The sequence below is a fragment of the Mustela lutreola genome, chromosome 8, assembly GCF_030435805.1.
Source record: "Mustela lutreola isolate mMusLut2 chromosome 8, mMusLut2.pri, whole genome shotgun sequence".
Taxonomy (NCBI): Eukaryota; Metazoa; Chordata; class Mammalia; order Carnivora; family Mustelidae; genus Mustela; species Mustela lutreola.
This window is the reverse complement of record NC_081297.1, coordinates 14,075,986-14,098,114: the sequence shown is the minus strand read 5'-3', so window position 1 is coordinate 14,098,114 and position 22,129 is coordinate 14,075,986. Positions and strand designations below refer to the sequence as shown.

At 35.9% G+C, this 22,129-nt stretch overlaps 1 protein-coding gene across 2 annotated transcripts in view; it reads right to left on the bottom strand.

Moving 5' to 3' along the window:
* The window catches only part of ODAD2 (outer dynein arm docking complex subunit 2), a 187,024-nt gene that overhangs the window by 75,538 nt on the left and 89,357 nt on the right, over positions 1 to 22,129 (bottom strand). For both annotated transcript variants that reach the window (XM_059183830.1, XM_059183831.1), the window contains one exon: positions 9,295 to 9,409. In XM_059183830.1, coding sequence (XP_059039813.1) covers positions 9,295 to 9,409 — 115 coding nt within the window. The remainder of the gene's footprint in view (positions 1 to 9,294; positions 9,410 to 22,129) is intronic.

Here is a 22,129-nt window from a genome sequence, read left to right as displayed (position 1 = left end):
AAAGCTCACAAACTGTGCTTATGGCAGTATTCTTAAGTATGAAACTATACCCCTACACATGCCTTCTCCAGCTTCTCTTTGGCTTCCTGATTGGGCATGGGTCATTGGACGGCTGAAGTTAAACAAAGAGTGATGTCAGATTTCTGTCCTGTTTGATCAGCTGTGTTCTGTCACACCTGGAGTTAGGAAGCTGGCCTCATCCACACTCACGACTCAACATTCCTGGTTAAAATTACCTAAGCATGTATTCCAATCTCACAGAAAGTAACTTTTTCTCTTCTCTTTTGGGGAATCATTCTCAAATGTCTCTGATTAGCTGCTCTGCTTGGAGGAGATCCTTAGGCCACTGGTTTTGAAATTACTAGCAATTATTTTCCTCCAAGATCAAAATTCAGAAACAGACATTATTTTCTAAACAAGTAGCAAAATTAAGTTTAGGAAAGTTACAAAGCCAAATGATCTCATGGATATATTACTGATTTGGAAGACAGATTGAGTTTTCTTCTTAATTCTACAACTGGCTTACTATACATGCAGGGTATTTATTCTAAAATGAGAATACCCGTTTTCTATTTAATTTTTAAGTGGTGGTTATAACATAATATTTTAATATAATTTGCCTTATAAAAAGGCAAACAAACAACATAAAAATGCAATGATATTTTAAGAAAGAAAATGATTCTTACAAACGTTGGTAGAAGACAAGAAAGTAATTAGAAGTGATATATCAATTATATATTCTTCATATGAGTTTCTGTATTTTTCAATACCTTATTGTTCACAGAGCACAAATTTGAGCTGACTTTCTGCAGCAGAGTTTTGCTTCTTAAGAACAAAGAATTTAATGCATGGATTTTTGCCAGACTCAGCTGTTGCATTCTTTACATCACAAGTTTGTAATACTGAACACCTGTTCAACCAGTTTTTCCCAAAAAATGTGTTTGATCATTCAGCTTGAAAGGAACAGCTTTTCACTTCCATTTACAAATCTTTCACACTTTTCACAAAGTACTTAATTGTCTGCAACCATACTTGCGACTCATGAAATTTACTAAATAACATTACTATAGAAGTCATTAGGCTCTCTATCCTTTGTAGCAAGCTTAATTGGGAAAAAAAAAACCAAAAACCAAAAACAACAACCAACAACAAACTTTCCCTAAGCCTGACACAAAAAACTCCCCTTAAAATGGTACATGGTTAAATAAAATGACTTAGAAAAATATGCAGTGAATTTTTTGTGGTTAGTTCACTTTAGTTCAGCCTTCTGTTCCTCAGTTCTCGATAGATTGAAGAACACTAGGTAATTTTCTGGCACGCGATGCTTATTTTCTGTCTTAGTGTTTCAAGTTTTATATATGACCATAAAACTGATTCATATTTCACATTCTGATTTCCCAGTCATATAAAGAATGGGCAAATAATTATTAAGCTTACCAAACGTACCTTTTTCACCAAGCACATTTTCTTTACCATTGGGAAGCTTTTTTTACTATTTTTTTACTATTATAAAATAGTATAACTATTTTATACTAACCTTCTCAAAAATGAAGAACAATTTTATGCTTTCTAATTAAGACACTGGTCTAGTGGTGAAAGTGTCCAAACTCCTTACCACATTCCATTTGTTTTATGTATCTAACAACTATAAGGCAGCAGCAATGCAAAATTACATTATGAATCTTTGTCTCAATGATCCCACAATTCGCTCTCATTCCCTTATCAGTAACTTTAAATATTCCTTTGTGAGAAAAGATGCAATACATTCACTAGGACTGATTTTCACATCTCATTTTCTTAACAGATAGATCTGAAAATGTGTTCTAATATACTTGCTGTTAAAAATATAAAAAAATGGGTAACATCTGTTTTGAACAGTTGACATTTCACCATATCCATGCCACATGGACTCAAACCTAGTGTGCTTAGGTTTCATGATGCCTGACAGACGTGGCAGGGACCCTGAAATAGCCATAATTTGTCTGAAGGCTTGGCTTGTGCTCTCTTCCCATTTGTGGTGCTCTTAGCCAAACTGACAATGGCTGATTTCTGCCGCATTTCTGTCAGTGCTGTTAATCCAGAAAGGAGGTTCTTTATTTCAGAATGGTGCCAAATCCTATCATTCATAAAAGTTAATCAGCCTAAATGACTTGCAAAACATCTTCTGTGAAAAAAAATGTAGAAATCCTTTCTTAAAAATAAAAGGCAATCTTTCCTTGAAAGTTGAGTCATTAACTTACCTGTAAAGGGGAAGGGTGGGGAGGAGGAGGGAAGAATGGACCAAAATATCTGGCAAGATCTCTTCTGGTTCCATTATTTTACTGCAAGCTGGATGCCCAGCATATTAAAAAAAAAATGTGTCCTGCCTCTATTCTCCTTCAGAACTTACAATCTCATTAGAAAACAACTTTAATTCACCTAAAAACAACTGCGTATCCAAACTGCTACTTGAAAATGCTAAATTGAATATAATTGAGTGGGATAAGTTTTGGATGGTGTTATAAAATAAGACACATGACACTCCAAGAGTTCCAAGTACACATAACCTCCCATACAGGCATTGACAAGTATCTTTACCCATATTATTTCAGCTAACCCAAAAGGCTGTTGATTATAAAATGTACAATTATTTTACATACCACTATGGAAAACAGTGCCCTTTAACTTATGACACAATGTCAATTATAAAACACTCCCTGACCTACTCGTTTGAATTTCTACCAATAGGTCAGAGGTAACTTTACTTTCTCTCTGTATGTGAAAGAACACTCTAGAAAGGCTCAATTGTTTTTTCTAACCTCATTCTGTAGTTTAACACTGAGAAACTTAATTGCTTAATGCTATGCATTCATGTTAAGATGACTTTAAAAAGGCATACAAAATGTAATGTATACCTACATAGGGTTTGGCGAACAATGCTAAATAATATTGTTGACTTAATGAAGTTATTTGATATGCCTGGAGATTAAGTGAAATCACTAACTTTTAATATTATTTAATTATATTACATTGATCTTAACTTTTAATTTTATTCTATTCATGTATTGTCACAAAACTCTTCCAAGCAAAAAACTCAAATGTAAGTGATTGAGAAGTATAAACCCAGTCCACTTGCTAATTATTAATAACTACAACATATTCCACTCGGGCATTATTTTTACTTTATAGTTTTCAGAGAACAGGTCTTCCACTTCTTTGATTTAGTTTATTCCTAAATATTTTATTATTTTTGGTACAATTGTGAATGGGTTTGTTTTCTGCTGCTTCATCACTGGTATATAGGAATACAACAGATTTCTGTACATTCATTTTATATACTGTGACTTTACTGAATTCATTTATCAGTTCTAGTAATTTTTTTTTTGTGGAATCTTTCTTAAAATTTGAATGCCTTTTATTTCTTTATATTGTCTAACTGCTGTGGCTAAGACTTCCAGTACCATGTTGAATAAAAGACATCCTTGTCTTGTTCCTGACCTTAGTGGAAGAGTGCTTAGTGTTTCAAATAAGCATGATGTTGGCTGTGGGCTTTTCATTTAAGGCCTTTATTATGTTGAAATATGTTCCCTCTAGACCTGCTTTGCAGAGAATTTATATCATGAATGGATGTTGTACTTTGTTGAATGTGAAAAAACATCTTTTAAAGTGATATGATTTTTATGCTTTCTCTTATTTATGTGACATATCACATTGATTATTTTGTGAATATTAGCCACCCTTGCATCCTAGGAATAAATCCCACTAGATCATGGCGTATGATTTTTAAAAATACATTGTTGGATTTGGTTTGTTAGTATTTTGTTGTATATTTTTGTATCTATTCTCATGAGAGATACTGGCCTGTTGTTCTTTTTGTGGTGTCTTCTTTTTTGTGGGGCCATACTTTTTAACTATTTAATGGAAACCATGGATTAAACCGTGGGAAACTGTGATTTACCAGTGGATCAGAGGTAACTTAATTTTCTCTCTATGTGAAAAGAATATTTTAGAAAAGCTTAAGTTAAAATTTTTGTTTCACTAACCCCATTCTTCTTTAACACTGGAAATCTGATTGCATAAAACATTATGATGTGGACATACAACAAAATACTATACAGCCAAGGAAACTAGACAGGGATATGGAAAGACATATGCAGAGAATAAGAGAGATGTTCACAATTCATTGTTAAGGAAAAAACCCCTGTCTAACTCTTAATGATGGTTAGCCCCAAGTACTGAAATTACGGGTATTTTTTTTTCCCTTGCTTTTAATTATAAAACATTTTTAAATTGTGAGAATAAACTCATAAATCTCCTTGTTTTTATTTACTTTCTAAATTTTACATAGTGAACATGTAACCATACGTAACCATGTAAATCTTGAGGTTTACAGCTCTCTGTAGGGGTTGCCCTAAAGAAAACAACCCTCCATTATTTGTGTATCTTAGATTTGGGCTATCTAAAACAACAGCCACTAGCTACATGTGGCTATTTAAGTTCATTAAAGTTAATTTGAATAATTTAATTAAGTTAAAGCTTAATATAATTAAAAATTCAGTTCCTTAGTCATACTAGTTACATTTCAAGTGCTCAGTAGCCAGAGAGGGCTAATGGTTGCCATTCTGAAGAGCACATTTCCATCATCACAGAAAGTTCTATTAGATAGAGCTATCTTAAATCATAAATTGGGATCTGTATATGTAATGAGATGCTATTTTTCAATATTATAAATGTGCATTCTTCCTTTTGCCTTTCTGAGAACATGACCTTTTCTATACTCTACCCCTGAGATATCCTTCTACCTTGGGAAGATGAGTTTTGTTCTATAAAGATGCAAGGAGAGAGACCAATATAATATTCATTTACCCTGATCCTAGAAAATAGGATTTTTCAAAAAGACAAAAGAGCCTTGCAAATCAGGCTATTTTCTTGAGGAAAGATGTTCTAAATTTCCTTCTAATTTCACAGGCCATACCTGATATATGAGACAAACAATCTTCAAAATTTTTGCTCACAGGAGTACTTGGGGGGCTCAGTTGGTTAAGCATCTGCCTCTGGCTCAGGTCCCAAGACCCTGGGATGGAACCCCATAACAGGCTCCCTGCTCAGTGGGGAGTCTGCTTCTCCCTCTCCCTCTGCCTGCTGCTACCTGCTTGTACTCTCTCTCACTCAATCTCTCTCCCGTAAATAAATAAAGTCTTCAAAAAAATTTTTTTTCTCACATATCCCAATGCACTTTTGAAAAGATATGTATCTCTCTATTGCAAATTGACATCTAAAACTGTTCACCATAAATTCAGTCCTAGAAGATATATTTTCTGACATATAGGTCATCAAAATGTTTACTTTGAATATTTAGTTAATTCAATTTATGAATATGTCTTCTATATTACCTAATCAGAAATACCAGTCCTCATTAAAATAATCATCCAAATTATACTTACTGTCAACTAGGAAAAGTCTGACTTAAATTTTTAAAATTTAGATAAAGGTATTAATACAGATCTTTTTGACAATTTTCTGACTTTTAAATTCAGTGAGGACAGACAGACAGACTGGAGGTTGTTTATGTATATGTCACCTGAATGAAATAACACATTGCCGTTTTCAGTATTTATCGGAGTTCTCCTGGCTTGCTCTCAGTGGACTCACTCGTAGGAATTATGCATTCTAGGACTGTCCTTTTGGTTGGCACTCCACAAGTTTTTGTACACTACACAGAGCAATGTGCTTGTAAAATTAAGGAATATTTAGAGCTCTTCCTTCCTTCCTCCCTCCTCCTCTTTCCTCCCTCCCTTCCTAGATCTGCTACACAAATACCCTCTCCCTCTCTCTCATACCTTTCCCATATTAATCATTCCCTTAAACCTGAGGTATCTTCTGGACTTCATACAGTCTCCTTTTAACAGCTGGTAAGAACTTCTGGTAAGAACTACTAACCTTCTTTATATCTATTTCTGGTAAGAACTTCTAACTTTCTGGTAAGAACTACTAAATTCTGGTAAGAATTTCTGGTAAGAACTACTAACCTTCTTTATATCTATTTCTGCCCTGAATTAATTTCTCACCCCACTGCCATCTGACTTAAATCCTTTCTTCTCAATTAAAATGTCTATGAACAATGACCCCGTTTCTCATATTTAATGTACTTGTTTCAATTTTCAAAGGTAAATGACCTCCGGGGAAAATCATATTTTTGAATATTACTACCCCCCCCATTCTTGAATTTGTTTCCTTTCTTGGCTTTCTTGTCACCCTCCGTGATAGAAATCTATCTTATCACTCTTTAGTCCTCTATGACTTCTCTTTGTCCTTCTCTCCTCACTCCCCACCCTCTGCCTGTCCTCTATTCTTCAGACTTCAGCTACTTCTGACATGCTGATAATTCTCACGTAGCCATCTCTTGTCCTGAGTTCCTTCCAGATACCCAGGTTCGTATACTCAAATGACTGGATATCTCTACCTGGATGAAAACAAATCCACCATCTTTGCCTGACATCATGTTCTACTCATGTTTTGTAAAGTTATTATTTCTTAGTTGTCAAAGTTAAAATACAACAACAAAAACGAAATTTCAAACTCTCTCTTGACCTCCTTCTCACAGCCAACAACCAATCACTCACCAATATCTGAATCTACTTTACAAGCATTTTCTTTCCTTTTTATTTTTAGAGAAACAGAGTGGGGAAAGGGCAGAAGGGGAGAGAGAGAGAGATAGAATCTCCAGCAGGCTCCATGCCCAGGGTGGTTGATCTCCCAACCCAGAGATCATGACCTGAGCCGAAATCAAGAGTCGAAGCTTAGCCAGTTGAACCACCCTGCACCCCTGCAATTATTTCTTATACTGACTCTTCCTCTTTGCCCACACTGCTCCTGTGTTAGGTCAGATTCTAATTATTTACACCTGGCCACTGCACAAGCCTAATTAATCACCCGCTCATATCTTCTAACTAATTAATCTGCTCACATCACTTCTTGTTTTAAAATTGTTCAGATGTTTGTGTTACCTAAATGATAATGCATAGAGTAGAGGAGTGTAGTTCTTGGTAAAAGTAGTGAGCAAGCAGATATCATGTCCCTGTATGGTGACTTGGACCAGTGGAGGCCTTGGGGCCAAGGGCTAAACAACACATATTGGGTTGTGTTTAGTGTGAGTGTGGTTCAGTTTAGGTTGCTGGCATTGTCAGATATTCAGGACAGAAATCCTGGGCAGGGATAATGAAAATGACAGTATTGGAATGTCTCTTACAGAATGTATTATAACAGGTAGTAATAGGTAAATAGGCAGATTTGTAGTTAAAATCCATAAGAATAAAGGATATAATTTACATATAATAACAGCACTGTGTAGAAATGTTCTCTATACACAAAATAGTATCTCACTGATGAAACAAAATTAAGTTCTGTATTTAAATTTAAATTTTCATGATGATTGAGAATGAACCAGTATCTATAACAACCTTCTCCAGGAAAAGAAAAGAACTTTAGTATGTATTTACCCAATACTTTACACTAATACATTTTTGGACTCATCTGGAAATTTAGATTCAGATTGTTACTGTGATAATACTATCTGCTTTATTTTTATTTTATGCCATTACTTTAAAATTCTTTCTTTAAAATTTGAGAGCCATATTAGCAACACAAATTTATATTTAACTATTAATTCCAGTGAGTTATTTGCTTCTTACTGTTTCTATAACTAATGTTATTCTCTTTTTTAAATCTTTTGTTTTGGTGGAAAATAGTCTAAATTTTTTTTTTCCAGAAAAGTTTTATGGGGAATAAGCTTCCTGAGTCTTGACATTTCTGAAAGAAAAATGTCTTTATTCTGTCCTTACTCCACACTCATTTGAATGCTAGTTTTTATAGGATATAGAATTCCAGGATAAAAATACTTTCCTCTGAAGACAGTAAAGGATTTGTTCCATTTTCTTTTACAATTTATTGTGAATGATGTTAAATCTAATACCGGTATGATCCTAGTTCTTATGTAGCTTTTTCCTTTCCTTTAATTTTCTGGAAATGTCAAATTTGAATTTATATCAAGGTATAGATAACTTTCTTTGTTTTTCGTGCTTGACACTAAGTAGGTCTTCTCAATCTGAAGACTAGGATCTTTCTTCAACTCTTTAATTTACAGAAACTTTCCACATTTTTTTTTTAAACTATTTTTCTTCCTTCCAATTGCTTTCTTTCCTTTCATGTATTTTCTTGTCCTGTTTTCTTTTTACTTTTACTTTGCATTCTTAGTTATTTACTAGACTTTATCTTTGAGATAATTACTCAGTCAGACCTACTATTAGTCTCTTCTATTAAATTTATTGTATATTATTGATTCATTTATTGGTGTGGAGGTGTGGAGGGGGAGAGAGAGATATGCGCTTTATGATATTATATGACCATAGAATCATCCTGTTGTCCATCTTCCTGTAGGTTGACATTTGAGGTGTTTTTATTTTTACATTATAAAATATTGTTATGTTATATTTTATATTTATTTTGCTATTATAAAAATATTGTTCTATTGACTAATTTGTAATAGGTCTCCTCTATTATTAGTACACATAACAATTCACTTTTTACAAAAGATTATTTCAGTCACAAATACTTAGGATGATATTTAGAGTCATGTTAAATTGATTATAGGAGTAAAATCCTTTTAGATAAAAATATTCAACAGAGAAAAATATCTCTAGCAACAAGGATCTGAAAAGGCAATTTCTAAATCAACAGAAAAAAAATTTTAAAGAAAATAGAAAGAGGTTGAAAAGAGTTATTTACAGAAAATAATAAAATTTACAAATGAAGAGCTAAAATTCTTCCAGTTCAATCTCTTTTTTGTCATGTAAAAATTTTATTTATGGATTTTATAGCTAGTCTTTACTGATAAAGAAAAGTGGGATTCATGAAATTATTTTCCTTTTTCAAGGTAACAAAGAACTTAGTTATCTTTCACTGTCAAATTTCAGGCAATTTTATGCTTCTTAAAGTAGCAGGTAAATACAATTTTCTGATCACCCAAGAGATAAGAACAGTCAACTTCTCTTCCTCTTGACTGGCATACCTGTTTCAGTTGCACCAGCCAGGTACAACTGGTTAAGCACTGCCACCTGAGCCCAGTTTCATTTGGCATTTAAAAACTAACCAGGAAAAGGAATTGCTCAAAAATTATTTTGGCACAAACATTCAACACTCTTTTCTACCACGTAGGGCAGACCAAAAGTAAGTCAAAAGCAAGTAGTGACTTGTGGTGACATTATTCAATATAGTATTAGAGATTCTAGAAGGGATTGATTTATAGTCTGTTCTTACCTTAGCATTTTGGATGCAGGGACAGAGGGCCCAAGCTGCACTGGCCTTCACATCTGGGTGAGGATTTTTCAACAGAGACCACAACAAACGAACTCCATCTAAGCGATCAATTATCCTGTTGTGAGACCAAAAAAGAAGTAAAAACTGTAATTAGTACGTAGAAATGAAAACTTAAATGGCCTATCTAGCCATACAATTCTAATTATTCTCCTTTTGACATTTTGACTTTAGACCTTCTTAAAAGATTTTATTTATTCATTTGAGACAGAAAGATACAGAGAGAAAGCATGAGTAGCAGACTCCTTGCTGGGCTGGGAGCCCAACACGGGGCTCCATCCCAGGACCTGGAGATCATGATCTGAGCCAAAGGCAGATGCTTAACCATCTCAGTGCCACCTCAGTGCCCCTTAGATTTTCTTTAAAAACTTCAACAACAGCAGGTGAGCCTGGGTGTCTCTGTCGGTTAAGTGGGTGACTTGGTTTCAGCTCAGTTCCTGATCTCAGGGTCTGAGTTCAGGCCCCATATTGGGTTCCATGCTGGGTGTGGAGCCAACTTAAAAAAACAAAAAACAAAAAACAAAAAAACCTCTAACAACAGCAGGAACAGAGGTGCTACTGAACTGTCAGCTCTCTGATTTCAGTTTTAATTTCATGACACCGAAAGCAAGCTCCATGATAATTACGATTCACATAAACTTAAAATCAAGTCATGTAATTTTTTAATTAGCTGTACACAGACTGTTACCTAAATGTCAAAATACTGGTTTCTTTCATATAGTAACATCTATATACTTTCCAAAACAAATATTTATGCCTCAAAATGTGAAGTTACATTTTTTATTTGGTCTATGTTTAATTGACTTACCTTACTGTATGACATATTTTAAACTCCTTCAGTCCTAATCTAGCATTAGGAATTAAAATCATTACACCACAGTGCACCCTTTGTTAGGCATGGATAACACGTAACTTGTTTTCCATGTGCTCCCTTCTCAGCAAGACTAACATTGCAGACTGTGTTATAATTACTTAAACACACTGTAATCAAAATATCTTCATGACTAGCTGAAAAATGAATTATCATCAGAGTCATCTCTACACCATCTGTCTTCTGTTTATATATCAATCAGTCCAGGGAGCATAACCTTGCATTAAGGTCCATTGAGTACACTTGCAGTTGAGAAGGTGGCCAAATGAAACTTAATATCCTTTACAAACATGGCTTTGTTCAGAAAGATATGTTAAACTGAAAGCAGATGAAAAATGATAAAGAGCATCAAAACTCCTTTGACTTTTAATCTCAGGTTGAGTTAAACACATGTAGTATTTAGCCACAGATAGAATAAATACTACTAGCTTAGAATGCCATTCAAATTCTTTCTTAAAAATTGACATAAAGACAACTACATTTCTTGATTATCTGAGATGAGTTTGCCAGGGGGAAAAATATGCTATTTCAAAGAGTCCAAGTATGAAATCAGCTTTGCATAACCTTATAAATTAGTTGGTAATGCAAATAACTTGTAGTAAGGTACAGATTGTCTCTTTAGAAAATGACTTTTAGTAAGAAAAAAACACATTGAGAAAGTATTTTAACTTGAAGTTTAACTAAATAACTTTCCAAATCTGAAGCTGTCAATATCAAGCTGAGAGAGAAAGTTTTATTTCTGAACTGATGGAAACTGTAAAGAATGATACTGAGCACTTCGTAATGAAGGATTTACTTTACAAAGGTCAACCACCTTACTGCTTTACATATAGTGCTGAAAGCATAATTGCTGATCTTGGATCTCTGTATTTTTTCACATGCAATTTCTCAATGAACAATAGGTCTGTCCTCCCTTCTTGCAAATGTAGCAGTAAAATTTGCATTAGTAATATTTAACTGTACAGAGTTGGATATAACTTCACAGTAGAGCAGAAGTCATTTGCATGGCACACATTTCCAGATTTTTTTTTGAAGGGATAATTCAGTGTGGATCCACCTCCCCCCAGGCAAAATTTCACAATTAACTTTAAAAATTCACTGTTGATTGTAAAACTACATCTACTGTTCACAGTCATCACCCCAAACCCTAGGCAACTAACTCATCGGATGCTTAGTTGTAACAGAGGAGGATTGTGACCCCATCAAAGATGCCTTAAAAGACTCAGCACAGCACAGAGTAATAAACTTAGATGAGGGAAACATGATTGGAAGACATTTGCTTACACAGGAGCTAACAAAATCGGGGGTAGCAAACTACGGAATTTAACTCTGTCCCTTCCATCTCCTTCATTCTCTGTATCAAGTTATTTACTGCTGACTTCATAATAAGCCAAGTATTGAGACACCTGGGTGGCTCAGTTGGTTGAGTGGCCAACTCTTGATTTCGGCTCAGGTCATGATCTTAGGGAGATGAGATCAAGATCTATAGTGGGGCCACACTCAGCACAGAGGCTGCTTGAGATTTTCTCTCCCTCTGTCCTCCCCCTGCTCACCTGTGTGTACTCTCTCTCAAATAAATAAACAAAATCTTTAAAGAAAAGAAAAGAATGCCAGATAGTCTCCCCTTACTTCCCCCTTGCCAGCACCCTAGTTCTGGTCTTTATCACATCATGTCAGGATGGTGGTGGTAGAAATATCCTTGGATTCGCGTCTTCAGTTTCTCTCAGTTCTACCCATCCTATGATTTCCTGTGAAATTAATCTTCCTAAAGGGCCTTTGGAGCTTCTGTAGTAGCTCTTTGAGAGCAGGTCCCCAGGTATATTATATTCTCTCCATCACACCATCTGGCACATTCAATCAATGTTTGCAGTCCCAGGAGAAAATTTCCAATGGCTTCCCATTACCTGTGTGGTATTAGAACCCTGATTCCTGTGGGGGCATCTGGGTGGCTCAGTGGGTTAAGCTTCTCCCTTCAGCTCAGGTCATGATCTCAGAGTCCTGGGATTGAGCCCTGCATCAGGCTCTCTGTTTGGCAAGGAACCTTGTCCCCACCCCCATCTGCCTCTCTGCCTACTTGTGATCTCTGTCTGTCAAATAAATAAAATCTTTAAAAAACAAACAAACAAAACAACAACAACAATGACTCCTAAACTCAGTATTTTAACATTTTCAATGAGCTGGTTTTTCCTCCTCATTCCCAATATTCAGGCGTTTGCTCATAAATGCTAAGCATACAGAAATACTGGATAATCTGAAGGGGCACATGCACCCGAATGTTTATAGCAGCAATGTCCACAATAGCCAAACTATGGAAAGAACCTAGATGTCCATCAACAGAAGAACAGATAAAGAAGACGTGGTATGTATATATATACAATGGAATGCTATGCAGCCATCAAAAGAAATGAAATCTTGCCATTTGTGACGACATGGATGGAACTAGAGGGTATTATGCTGAGCGAAGTAAGTCAATCAGAGAAAGACATTAATCATATGATCTCTCTGATATGAGGAAGTTGAGAGGCAACATGGAGGGTTTGGGGGGTAGGAAAAGAATAAATGAAACAAGATGGAATTGGGAGAGAGACAAACCATAAGAGACTCTTAATCTCACAAGACAAACTGAGGGTTTCCAGGGGTAGGGAAAGGGTGGTGGAGTTATGGACATTGGGGAGGGTATGTGCTATGAAGTGTGTAAACCTGGCGATTCATAGACCTGTACCCCTGGGGATAAAAATATATGTTTATAAAAAATAAAAAGGAATCATTTTAAACAGCAAAACCACCAACTCAAAACACAAACATGTGAAGCATATGGCACTTCACAGGCTGTAAAAAGACACTTGTTTGCAGTAGAAGAGCTGAAACAAGAGAGAGTCTAGTCTTGTTCACCGTCAGCTGGACAGCTGCATGAGAAGACTCAGATTTTTCCCTGCTCTGCACAGGTCTGTGAATAACAGCCAAAGTGCTCTATGTATCTATCTATGTATTGATTTGGAGTCTACCAATACATTTTTGCTGGGATATGAATTCACAAATACAGAATCTTCAAATACAGAGGATTTTAAGTATTTCAGGAAAGTACAGTCTAGTGGGAGACAAAGAAACCATTATATTCCATTTTGATAAATGCTAAAATAGATGGGTGCACAGGGTTCCATCAGAACACAAAGGGGAGACACTACTCATGGACTACAGAAATTCTCTCAAAATATAAGCCTTTCCCTATGCTGTTTCCCTCTTGCTGTAATAGTCCGTCTTGTAAGGTCTGTAACAAAACGTCTCCCATAGATCCTCTGCTTTCTCCCACCTTGAGCCTCTTTTGAGTTTTGCTGTCCCCCTTTCTGATATTCATGACACAGTGCTTTGCCTTGTAGCCATGTGTGTATGCTTACCTCCCCCTTAATTATTATTTTTAAAATTTTTTAAATTTTAAATTTTTAAAATTAAAAAAATTTTGATTTAAATTTAATTGGCCAACATATAGAACATCATTAGTTTCAGATGTAGTGTTCAATAATTCACCAGTTGTATATAACACCCAGAGCTTATCACATCCTGTGCCCTCCTTAATGCCTGTCACCTCCCCCCTTATTGTTATAATTATTGTGTCATTTCCTTGACTGCAGAACTCATGTACCACCTACTATACTTCCAGCATGCTACCACAGCCAGTGAATATTGGTTAAATGGACATGAAACAAGATAGACTTTGCTCCATGAATCAAAAATCTCTCCCACCACAAATACATTCATTTCTAACCTCATTTTTGCAAAGTACCTATTCAAGTTCTAAATCTAACCATTAGAGTAAGTCTTCACTTGAAGTCATCTTTAGTTGAAAGTGCATTTTCATAGAATTTCTTTATAATTCTATTGCTTTTTCATATACAACAATGGGCTTATAGGTGGCATTAATTAACACCCACTGTCCATTGCAACAGGTTTATCTCCTTTTGTATAGTTTTAAAAATCTGATTGGCATCTTGCTCTGAATTCACTTCCAGTAGTAGGTAAGCTCTTCCCATTTTTTTTATCAGTTGAATTTTACATTAATTCTTTGACATTATAAACAAAACTGAATTTTTTTCAAAACTTTCAATTTTATCATAGAAGTCAAACTGTGTGGCTGGCAGAATAATAGTTCTAGAAGGATGAATACATATTCATACTCTGGCTATTAAGCAAACCCAAACAAACCAAAAATGATGTAGCTGCTTGTTATCTTTCTCAGTTTTGTTGTTGTTGTTGTTATAATAACATTTGCTAAGATTGTTAAGAAGTCTGGCTAGCTTGCCTGCTCCTTGAGGACATATATATGAAGAAAAGTGAAGAGTTTGTGCCCACACAATAGGCACAGCCACAGTAGAGTTTCTTTTTGGCAATGTCAATGCAACTATTTTGAAACTATAATTTTATATCATTTCTAAAAATTTCACAATTTTCATTGAGAAGTTCACTGATAAATATTATTATCTGACAGTGATTCCCACTAAATGTGGTTAGCCTGGGAAAACATGATATTCTTACACCACATTAATGGATGCAGCTGAAATCTATACATTTTGAAGCCAAGTTGGCAACTCAGTAAAAATGGAAACATAAAAAGGATGTCAGAATGAAATGATCATCTCCATGAAAAGCTATAATTAGAAAAGAATTTTACTTTTTTATAATGATTCTCTACATTTTTATGATTACCTCTCTAGGTATTATGTTAAAGACTCTATGGGAGACCAAATTTGAAGGAAAGAAATAAGTGTGACAGCCTCTGGAAAGCTATGTCTCAGAATTTCTTGGCCCTCAAAGCACAGAATGATAATCTATCCTTTCATAGCTGTATAAACAATATGATTAGAAAAGTCCCAGAAACATTTTCTCAGAAAAAAAAAAAATCACTCTTACAGTAAATATTAAAAGTGTGCCTATCAGGTACCAGCTAATTTTTGAGGCACTGGGGATTTTTCCACCTTGAAAGCAAACAGAAAATCCCTGCTTTCTTGGAACTAATATTCTTTTGGGAAAAGACATAGAATAAAAGTGAAATCTGCACATTATATGAAATGTTGAAAGGTGACTGGAGAAAAATGAACCAGAAAAGTGTGGTGGGATGGAGCTAGGAGGGTGAAGGAGACTGTCCATGCAACAGTGACATGTGACAGTCACCCTGAAGGGGTGAGGAAAGCTAGCGTGGAGCTAAGATGGGTACTCTGGTCCTTGGGGGTAGTCCCTGGCACGGAGAACCATCTTTTTCAATCAACACTAAATGAAAGTTATGCAGTCATCATTGTATTCATCCAGTATTAGTATTGGATCTTAGAGAACATCTACTGTTGTAGATGAGAAAACGGAAGTAGAGTGCCTAACCAAGCCTGTATGATGTGTTGGTTGTATAAACAAATAAAACATAATTTATCTTTTCTTTCTTCTCTGAAAAAAATATGCATGATTTAGATGAGTTCATTAAAGGCAGCTGAGGTATGGTTTACCCAAAACAGAGAGCAAAATGTACCAATGCAAATATTAATATTTATGGTCACCACAATGATGAGACACCCGTTCCACTCACTATAACTTGTTTTATAATGTCTTTTTAATTCAATATATGTAACAGAAATCCTATGTCAACGAATATGACATAGAATATGGATTTATAATAATCATTTTTAAATAAACATATAATGTATTTTTATCCCCAGGGGTACAGGTCTGTGAATCTCCAGGTTTACACATTTCACAGCACTCACCATAGCACATACCCTCCCCAATGTCCATATCCCCACCACCCTCTCCCGTCCCCCCTACCCCCAGCAACCCTCAGTCTGTTTTTTGAGATTGAGTCTTTTATGGTTTGTCTCCCTCCTGATCCCATCTTCTTTCATTTTTTCTTTTATAATAATCATTTTTAATGACAAGATAGTATTGCTGTACTATAATATATTTGAACAATCCTTTATTAATTGAAATTAGGTTCCTTCTGGTTTTCATAATAATGGAATAAAAATAACATTGCAAAGGCCATCCTTGCATCCTTTTGCAATGCACTGATTATCTTCTGAGGACAAATACTGAGGAATGGAATTGCTCAGAAAAGATTCTATATATGTTAATTTTAATACAAAACAGAGTGTTCTCCATAAAATTTATGGCAGTTTGATTCCACATCCACAGATAATAAGAACACTAGTTACCAGCATCAGTAACTAACCATTAAGAGCAAAAACTTCAATTTTTTGTCTTAATTTCTCTTCTCCTTGTCATTATGGAAAATCCCAAACATACTTACGTTTTTAATGGTAAAATAAACACCAATAGACACAACATTCAAAACCTAATAAGTCTGTATCATCTATCAGTAGGTGTGTATTCATTTTTTCTAAACCATTTGCAAGTAAGTTAGAGCTAGAACAATTCACAACTCAAATTTTCATCTTTTAAAGTACGTATGACCTTTTATGCTATCATTGTACCACTGTTATACTTGAGAAACTTAAAAATAGTTCCGTAATTTAATCAAGTATCCAGTTCAGAGTCATTTCCAGTTGCTCCCAGAACATCCTTTAGAGCTTTATAAACAAATAAAACCTGGTTTCAAACAAGGATTGTGCCCTATATTTTTGATATGTCTTCTTAGTCTCTCTTATTATAGAACATCTTTATGACATTGACTTTTTAAATACATCAAGTGCTACAGAGTTTGTTTGCCTTCTCAAGGTATCATTAAATTTTTCCTTCTATTCTCTGTGTTTTCTCTGAATAGGAAATTAGAACTAAAATCTGACTTTGATTCAAATTACATATTTTGGGCACAATACATCATAGTTGATGTTATGTACCTCACATCACACAACACGTTCAGAGGCTCATAATATCAGTTGTCCCACTCAGTGATGCCAAGTTTGGTCATTTAATTACCCTGATAACCACTATGTATCTTCCTTATAAAGATATATCTTTCTATTTTCACTGAATAACAATCTGTGTGGTGACACTTTGTCATTCTAAGAAGGTCCTGTCCCAATAACATTTTCCCTACCTTAAAGTTTTGGCATCTATTAATTATCCTTGCCTAAAATAAGTACTTTATTGGGAATTATAGTGATTTTTGAATTTTGTATACTCTATTTATTAACTGGCATTCTTTTATAAAGAAGAGCTTCCTCTCATCAACTGGGGGCTTAGTTATCCTATAGAAAGGCAGAATAAATGTTTAATTCTTTCCCTTTAGTTACTAATTTGTTCAGTAAGGAGTTACTATAATGGTCATTACCAGTGGAAGCAAAGGAGATTTTTCTTTTCTCTTTCATTCTTCTTCAGTATTTAAAATCCTATACAACTGGATCTATCAATTATTTCTTTAATGATTTTGATCTTTTACTTATGCAGTCCACATCCCAACATAATAAAACTGGAATATTTCTTTTGTTCTCTTATAACATTTTATTTATATTTAAATCTGTTAATTACCTGAAATTTCTATAAGAAGGAAGTAGGTGTCCAGCTTTTTTTTTTTTTTTTTACAATCACTCTGATAATATCCCCAAATTTAAAAAATTTAAGTATAGTGGATCTTTCTCCTCAGGCAAAGAAAACAAAACCAAAAATGAATATTAGGACATTAAAAAGCTTTTGTACAACAAAGGAAACTATCAACAAAACAAAAAGGCAACCTACTAAATGGGAGAAAATGTATCAGATAAGGGATTAATATAAAAAATATTTAAAGAAATTTAAATCAACACCAAAAAGCCACAAATAATCTGATAAAAAGAAAAAATAGGCACAGTACCTGAATAGGCGTTTCTCCATAGGAGACAGCCAGATGGCCAAGAGACACATGAGAAGATACTCAATATCACTCATCATCAGAGAGATGCAAACCAAAACCACAATGACATATAACCTCATACCAGTCATAGTAACCTAAGTTTTCATATATTGAGATGTATGTAGATATATATTGAGTGTATCTATTGTGTTCCATTAATCTGTCCATACCTTCACAATTAGTTGTTTTCTTTTATTTTGGGGGGAGGAGAGGGACAGAGGGAGAAGGAGAAAAAGAATCTTAAGTAGGCTCCATGCCCAGCATGGAGCTCCATGCAGGTTGTTAAGACAACCCTGAGATTATGACCTGAGCCTAAATCAAGAGTCAGGTGCCTCTATTCATTTGTTTTTAATAGTACAAATATGAGTTCTAATGACTGAAAAATAATCTACCAAATGGGTACCCCTTCATTGTATAAAATAAGTTGTTTCCTGATTAAGAGGCACTTACATAATTTGATTAGGATAATGTATTTTTTAAATGTTTATAATAAATTCAAAAGAAAGAAAAGTCTGCAACCAGAGACAGGAAAACTATTTTAAAAAAGACTAAGTGGAAATGCTAGACTTGAAAACTCCAGTGAGAAATGAAGAATTTATTAGATGAGCTTAAGAACAAACTGGAAATAGCAGAGAAAGGAATCTTTGAACTTTAAGAAAAGGTATATCCAAACTGAAAAATAAGGAGAAAAAGTAAAAAAAAAAAAAATAGAGTCCAATGTCTGTGGAATATTAAATGAAATGATATCTGTACAATTAGAGTTTTAGGAAGAGAAGAGAGAGCAAGAATGAGACCAAAGAATCTTTGTGAATAACTGAGATCTAAAACTGATGGAAGACATGAGTCCACAGGTCTGAGAAGCTCAGTGAACACTAAACAGAAAAAATACAAAGAAAACCACACCTTCAGCATGTCAAAATCAAACTGTTGAAATCCAAAGCTAAGGAGCATATCTCAAAACCAGCTAAAGAGGGGTGCCTGGGTGGCTCAGTGGGTTAAAGCCTCTCCCTTCGGCTTAGGTCATGATCTCAGGGTCCTGGGATTGAGCCCCACATCGGGCTCTCTGCTCAGCAGGGAACCTGCTTCCCCCTCTCTCTCTCTGCCTGCCTCTCTGCCTACTTGTGATCTCTGTCTGTCAAACAAATAAATAAAATCTTTAAAAGAAAAAACAGCTAGGGGCACCTGGGTGGCTCAGTGGATTAAAGCCTCTGCCTTCGGCTCAGGTCATGATCCCAGAGTCCTGGGATTGAGCCCCGCATTGGGCTCTCTGCTCAGCAGGAGCCTCCTTCCTCCTCTCTCTCTCTCTGCCTGCCTCTCAGCCTACTTGTAATCTCTGCCTGTCAAATAAATAAATAAAATCTTTAAAAAAGGAAAGAAAAGAAAAAACAGCTAAAGAAAAAAAGATATATCAGGTATAGGGAATTTAAATAAAAACAAAAGCTGACTTCTCACAGAAACAATGAAAGCAAAAATACCAGAATAGCATTTATATTATGGTAGAAGAAAAATAGCTGTTCATCTAGACTTCTAAACTGAATAAAAATATCTTTCAAAAATAATGGTAAAACCCCTTCTGTGCCTCCTGAATAATTCAGCCCCCAAATCATTATGTGTGGGAGAACAATGAAAAAAGGTAAAAGTGTTTTAGTGGCTGCACATGAGGTGTTAGAGCCAAAGAAGATGAATAGGGAATCTCTAAGGATAGGGTAAAACAGGCATAGGTTATCTGAGCAACCTCTAGGTGTGCAACTCAATATGGGAAGATAGAACCCCAGCAGAAGGATAGCTCCCCTGAGCATCAGCCTGTTCTGTAATGATGAGCCTGAACAAGGTGAGGAGGGTAACAACACAGAGGAGCAGGCTGGCATGGGAATTGAGCAGGTTGAGAAGTGAAAACATACAAGGGGAAGGTGACCTGGCATGAGGTACCAGTGCCTGAATAGGATAAAGAGAATATGCAGAAGTCTGGGCCATCCAGCATGTTGAATAGGAGCTAAAGCAGGGTGAGGATAGCAACTGCAAAGGGGACAAGAGAGGGTTGAACATGAAGGGCTGGTTACATACAGGGAAGCGGGTCTAATAAGTACAGATGAGAGTCAGTTTCTTACTGCCAATGGAGGAAATTACAAATACATAGAAAAAACTAGAAATAAATGGATAACCATGGTGGACAATTTGAACATCTCTTTCTCAAGAGTTGATAGAACAGGAAAAAAATGTGTAGAGATACAAAAGACTGAACAACACACTTAACCAATCTGACCTAAGCAACATTTTAAAGACACTAAACCAAAAAAAACCCTGTAGAATACACATTTTTTTCTCCCATGCAAACAGAATATTTACAAAAATGGACCATGTGGCCAGGCCATAAAACTAAATGTGATAAAGTTAAAATCTCAGAGAATATAATCTCTGACATGGTTTTAAAATAGAAATCAATAGTGATATAGCCTCTGGAAAATACCCCAATTTTTGGAAATTAGGCAACATTTGTAGGTAACCCCTGGGCCAAAGAGAATTCAGAAAGAAATTCAGGAAATATTTTAAATCAAATTAAAAGAAAACATCTGTGCAATGTGCTAAAATAGTCTGAGAGGGAAATATATAGCTTTAAATACATTGGCAAAAGAATGGACCTATAATATCAATTATCACAGCTTCTACATCAAGAGAGTAGAAAAAGCGGAGGAGTCAAGATGGCGGAGAAGTAGAGGGCGAGACTACTTCAGCTAGCCGGAGATCAGCTAGATAGCTTATCTAAAGATTGCAAACACCTGAAAATCCATCGGCAGATCGAAGAGAAGAAGAACAGGAATTCTGGAAACAGAAAACAACCACTTTCTGAAAGGTAGGACCGGCGGAGAAGTGAATCCAAAGCGACGGGAAGATAGACCCCGGGGGGAGGGGCCGGCTCCTGGCAAGCGGCGGAGCAACGGCGCACAAAATCAGGACTTTTAAAAGTCTGTTCCGCTGAGGGACATCGCTCCAGAGGCTACCCGGGGCAAAGCCCACACGGGGTCAGCGTGGCCTCAGGTCCCGCAGGGTCACAGAAGGATCGGGGGTGTCTGAGTGTCGCAGAGCTTGCGGGTATTGGAACGGGAAAGCCGGCTACAGAGACAGAGCCGACAGTAAGCTCGCAGCTCAGGGTGACCTTGAACCGGTCGCAGGCTCGGTGAGCTCGGAGTGCGGCCGGAGGTCAGGCAGACAGGAGTAACTGGGCGCGGTTCTCTGAGCGCGCACTGAGGAGTGCGGCCCTGGGCTCTCGGCTCCTCTGGGCCGGAGACCAGGAGGCCGCCATTTGTATTCCTGTCCTCCGGAACTCTACAGAAAGTGCTTAGGGAACAAAAGCTCCTGAAAGCAAACCCAAGCGGATTACTCACCCCGGCCCCGGGTAAGGGCAGTGCAATTCCGCCTGGGGCAAAGACACTTGAGAATCACTACAACAGGCCCCTCCCCCAGAAGATCAACAAGAAATCCAGCCGAGACCAAGTTCACCTACCAAAGAGTGCGGTTTCAATACCAAGGAGAGCAGCAGAATTCTAGCGGAGGAGAAAGCAAAGCAGGGAACTCATGGCTTTTGCCCTGTGATTTTTTTTAGTCTTGCGGTTAATTTAATTTTTTTCTTTTTCATTTTTTGTTTTTTTTTCTCGCCTTCGGGTAAAAATTTTTTTTTAACTGTTACCTTTTTCTTTTTTAACGATTTTTTACTAGTTTATCTAATACATATATTTTTTCTTTTTTATATTTTTCTTAGGTGTTTTCTTTTTTTAAAAAATTCTTTTCTTTTTTTTTTCTTTCTTTTTTCTTTTTTTTTTTTTCTTTTTTCCTTTCTTCCTTTTAGAACCTCTTTTTATCCCCTTTCTCCCCCCTCACGATTTGGGATCTCTTCTAATTTGGTTAAAGCATATTTTCCTGGGGTTGTTGCCACCCTTTTAGTATTTTACTTTCCCCCTCATATACTCTTCTCTGGACAAAATGACAAGACGGAAAAATTCAACACAAAAAAAGAACAAGAGGCAGTACCGAAGGCTAGGGACCTAATCAATACAGACATTGGTAATATGTCAGATCTAGAC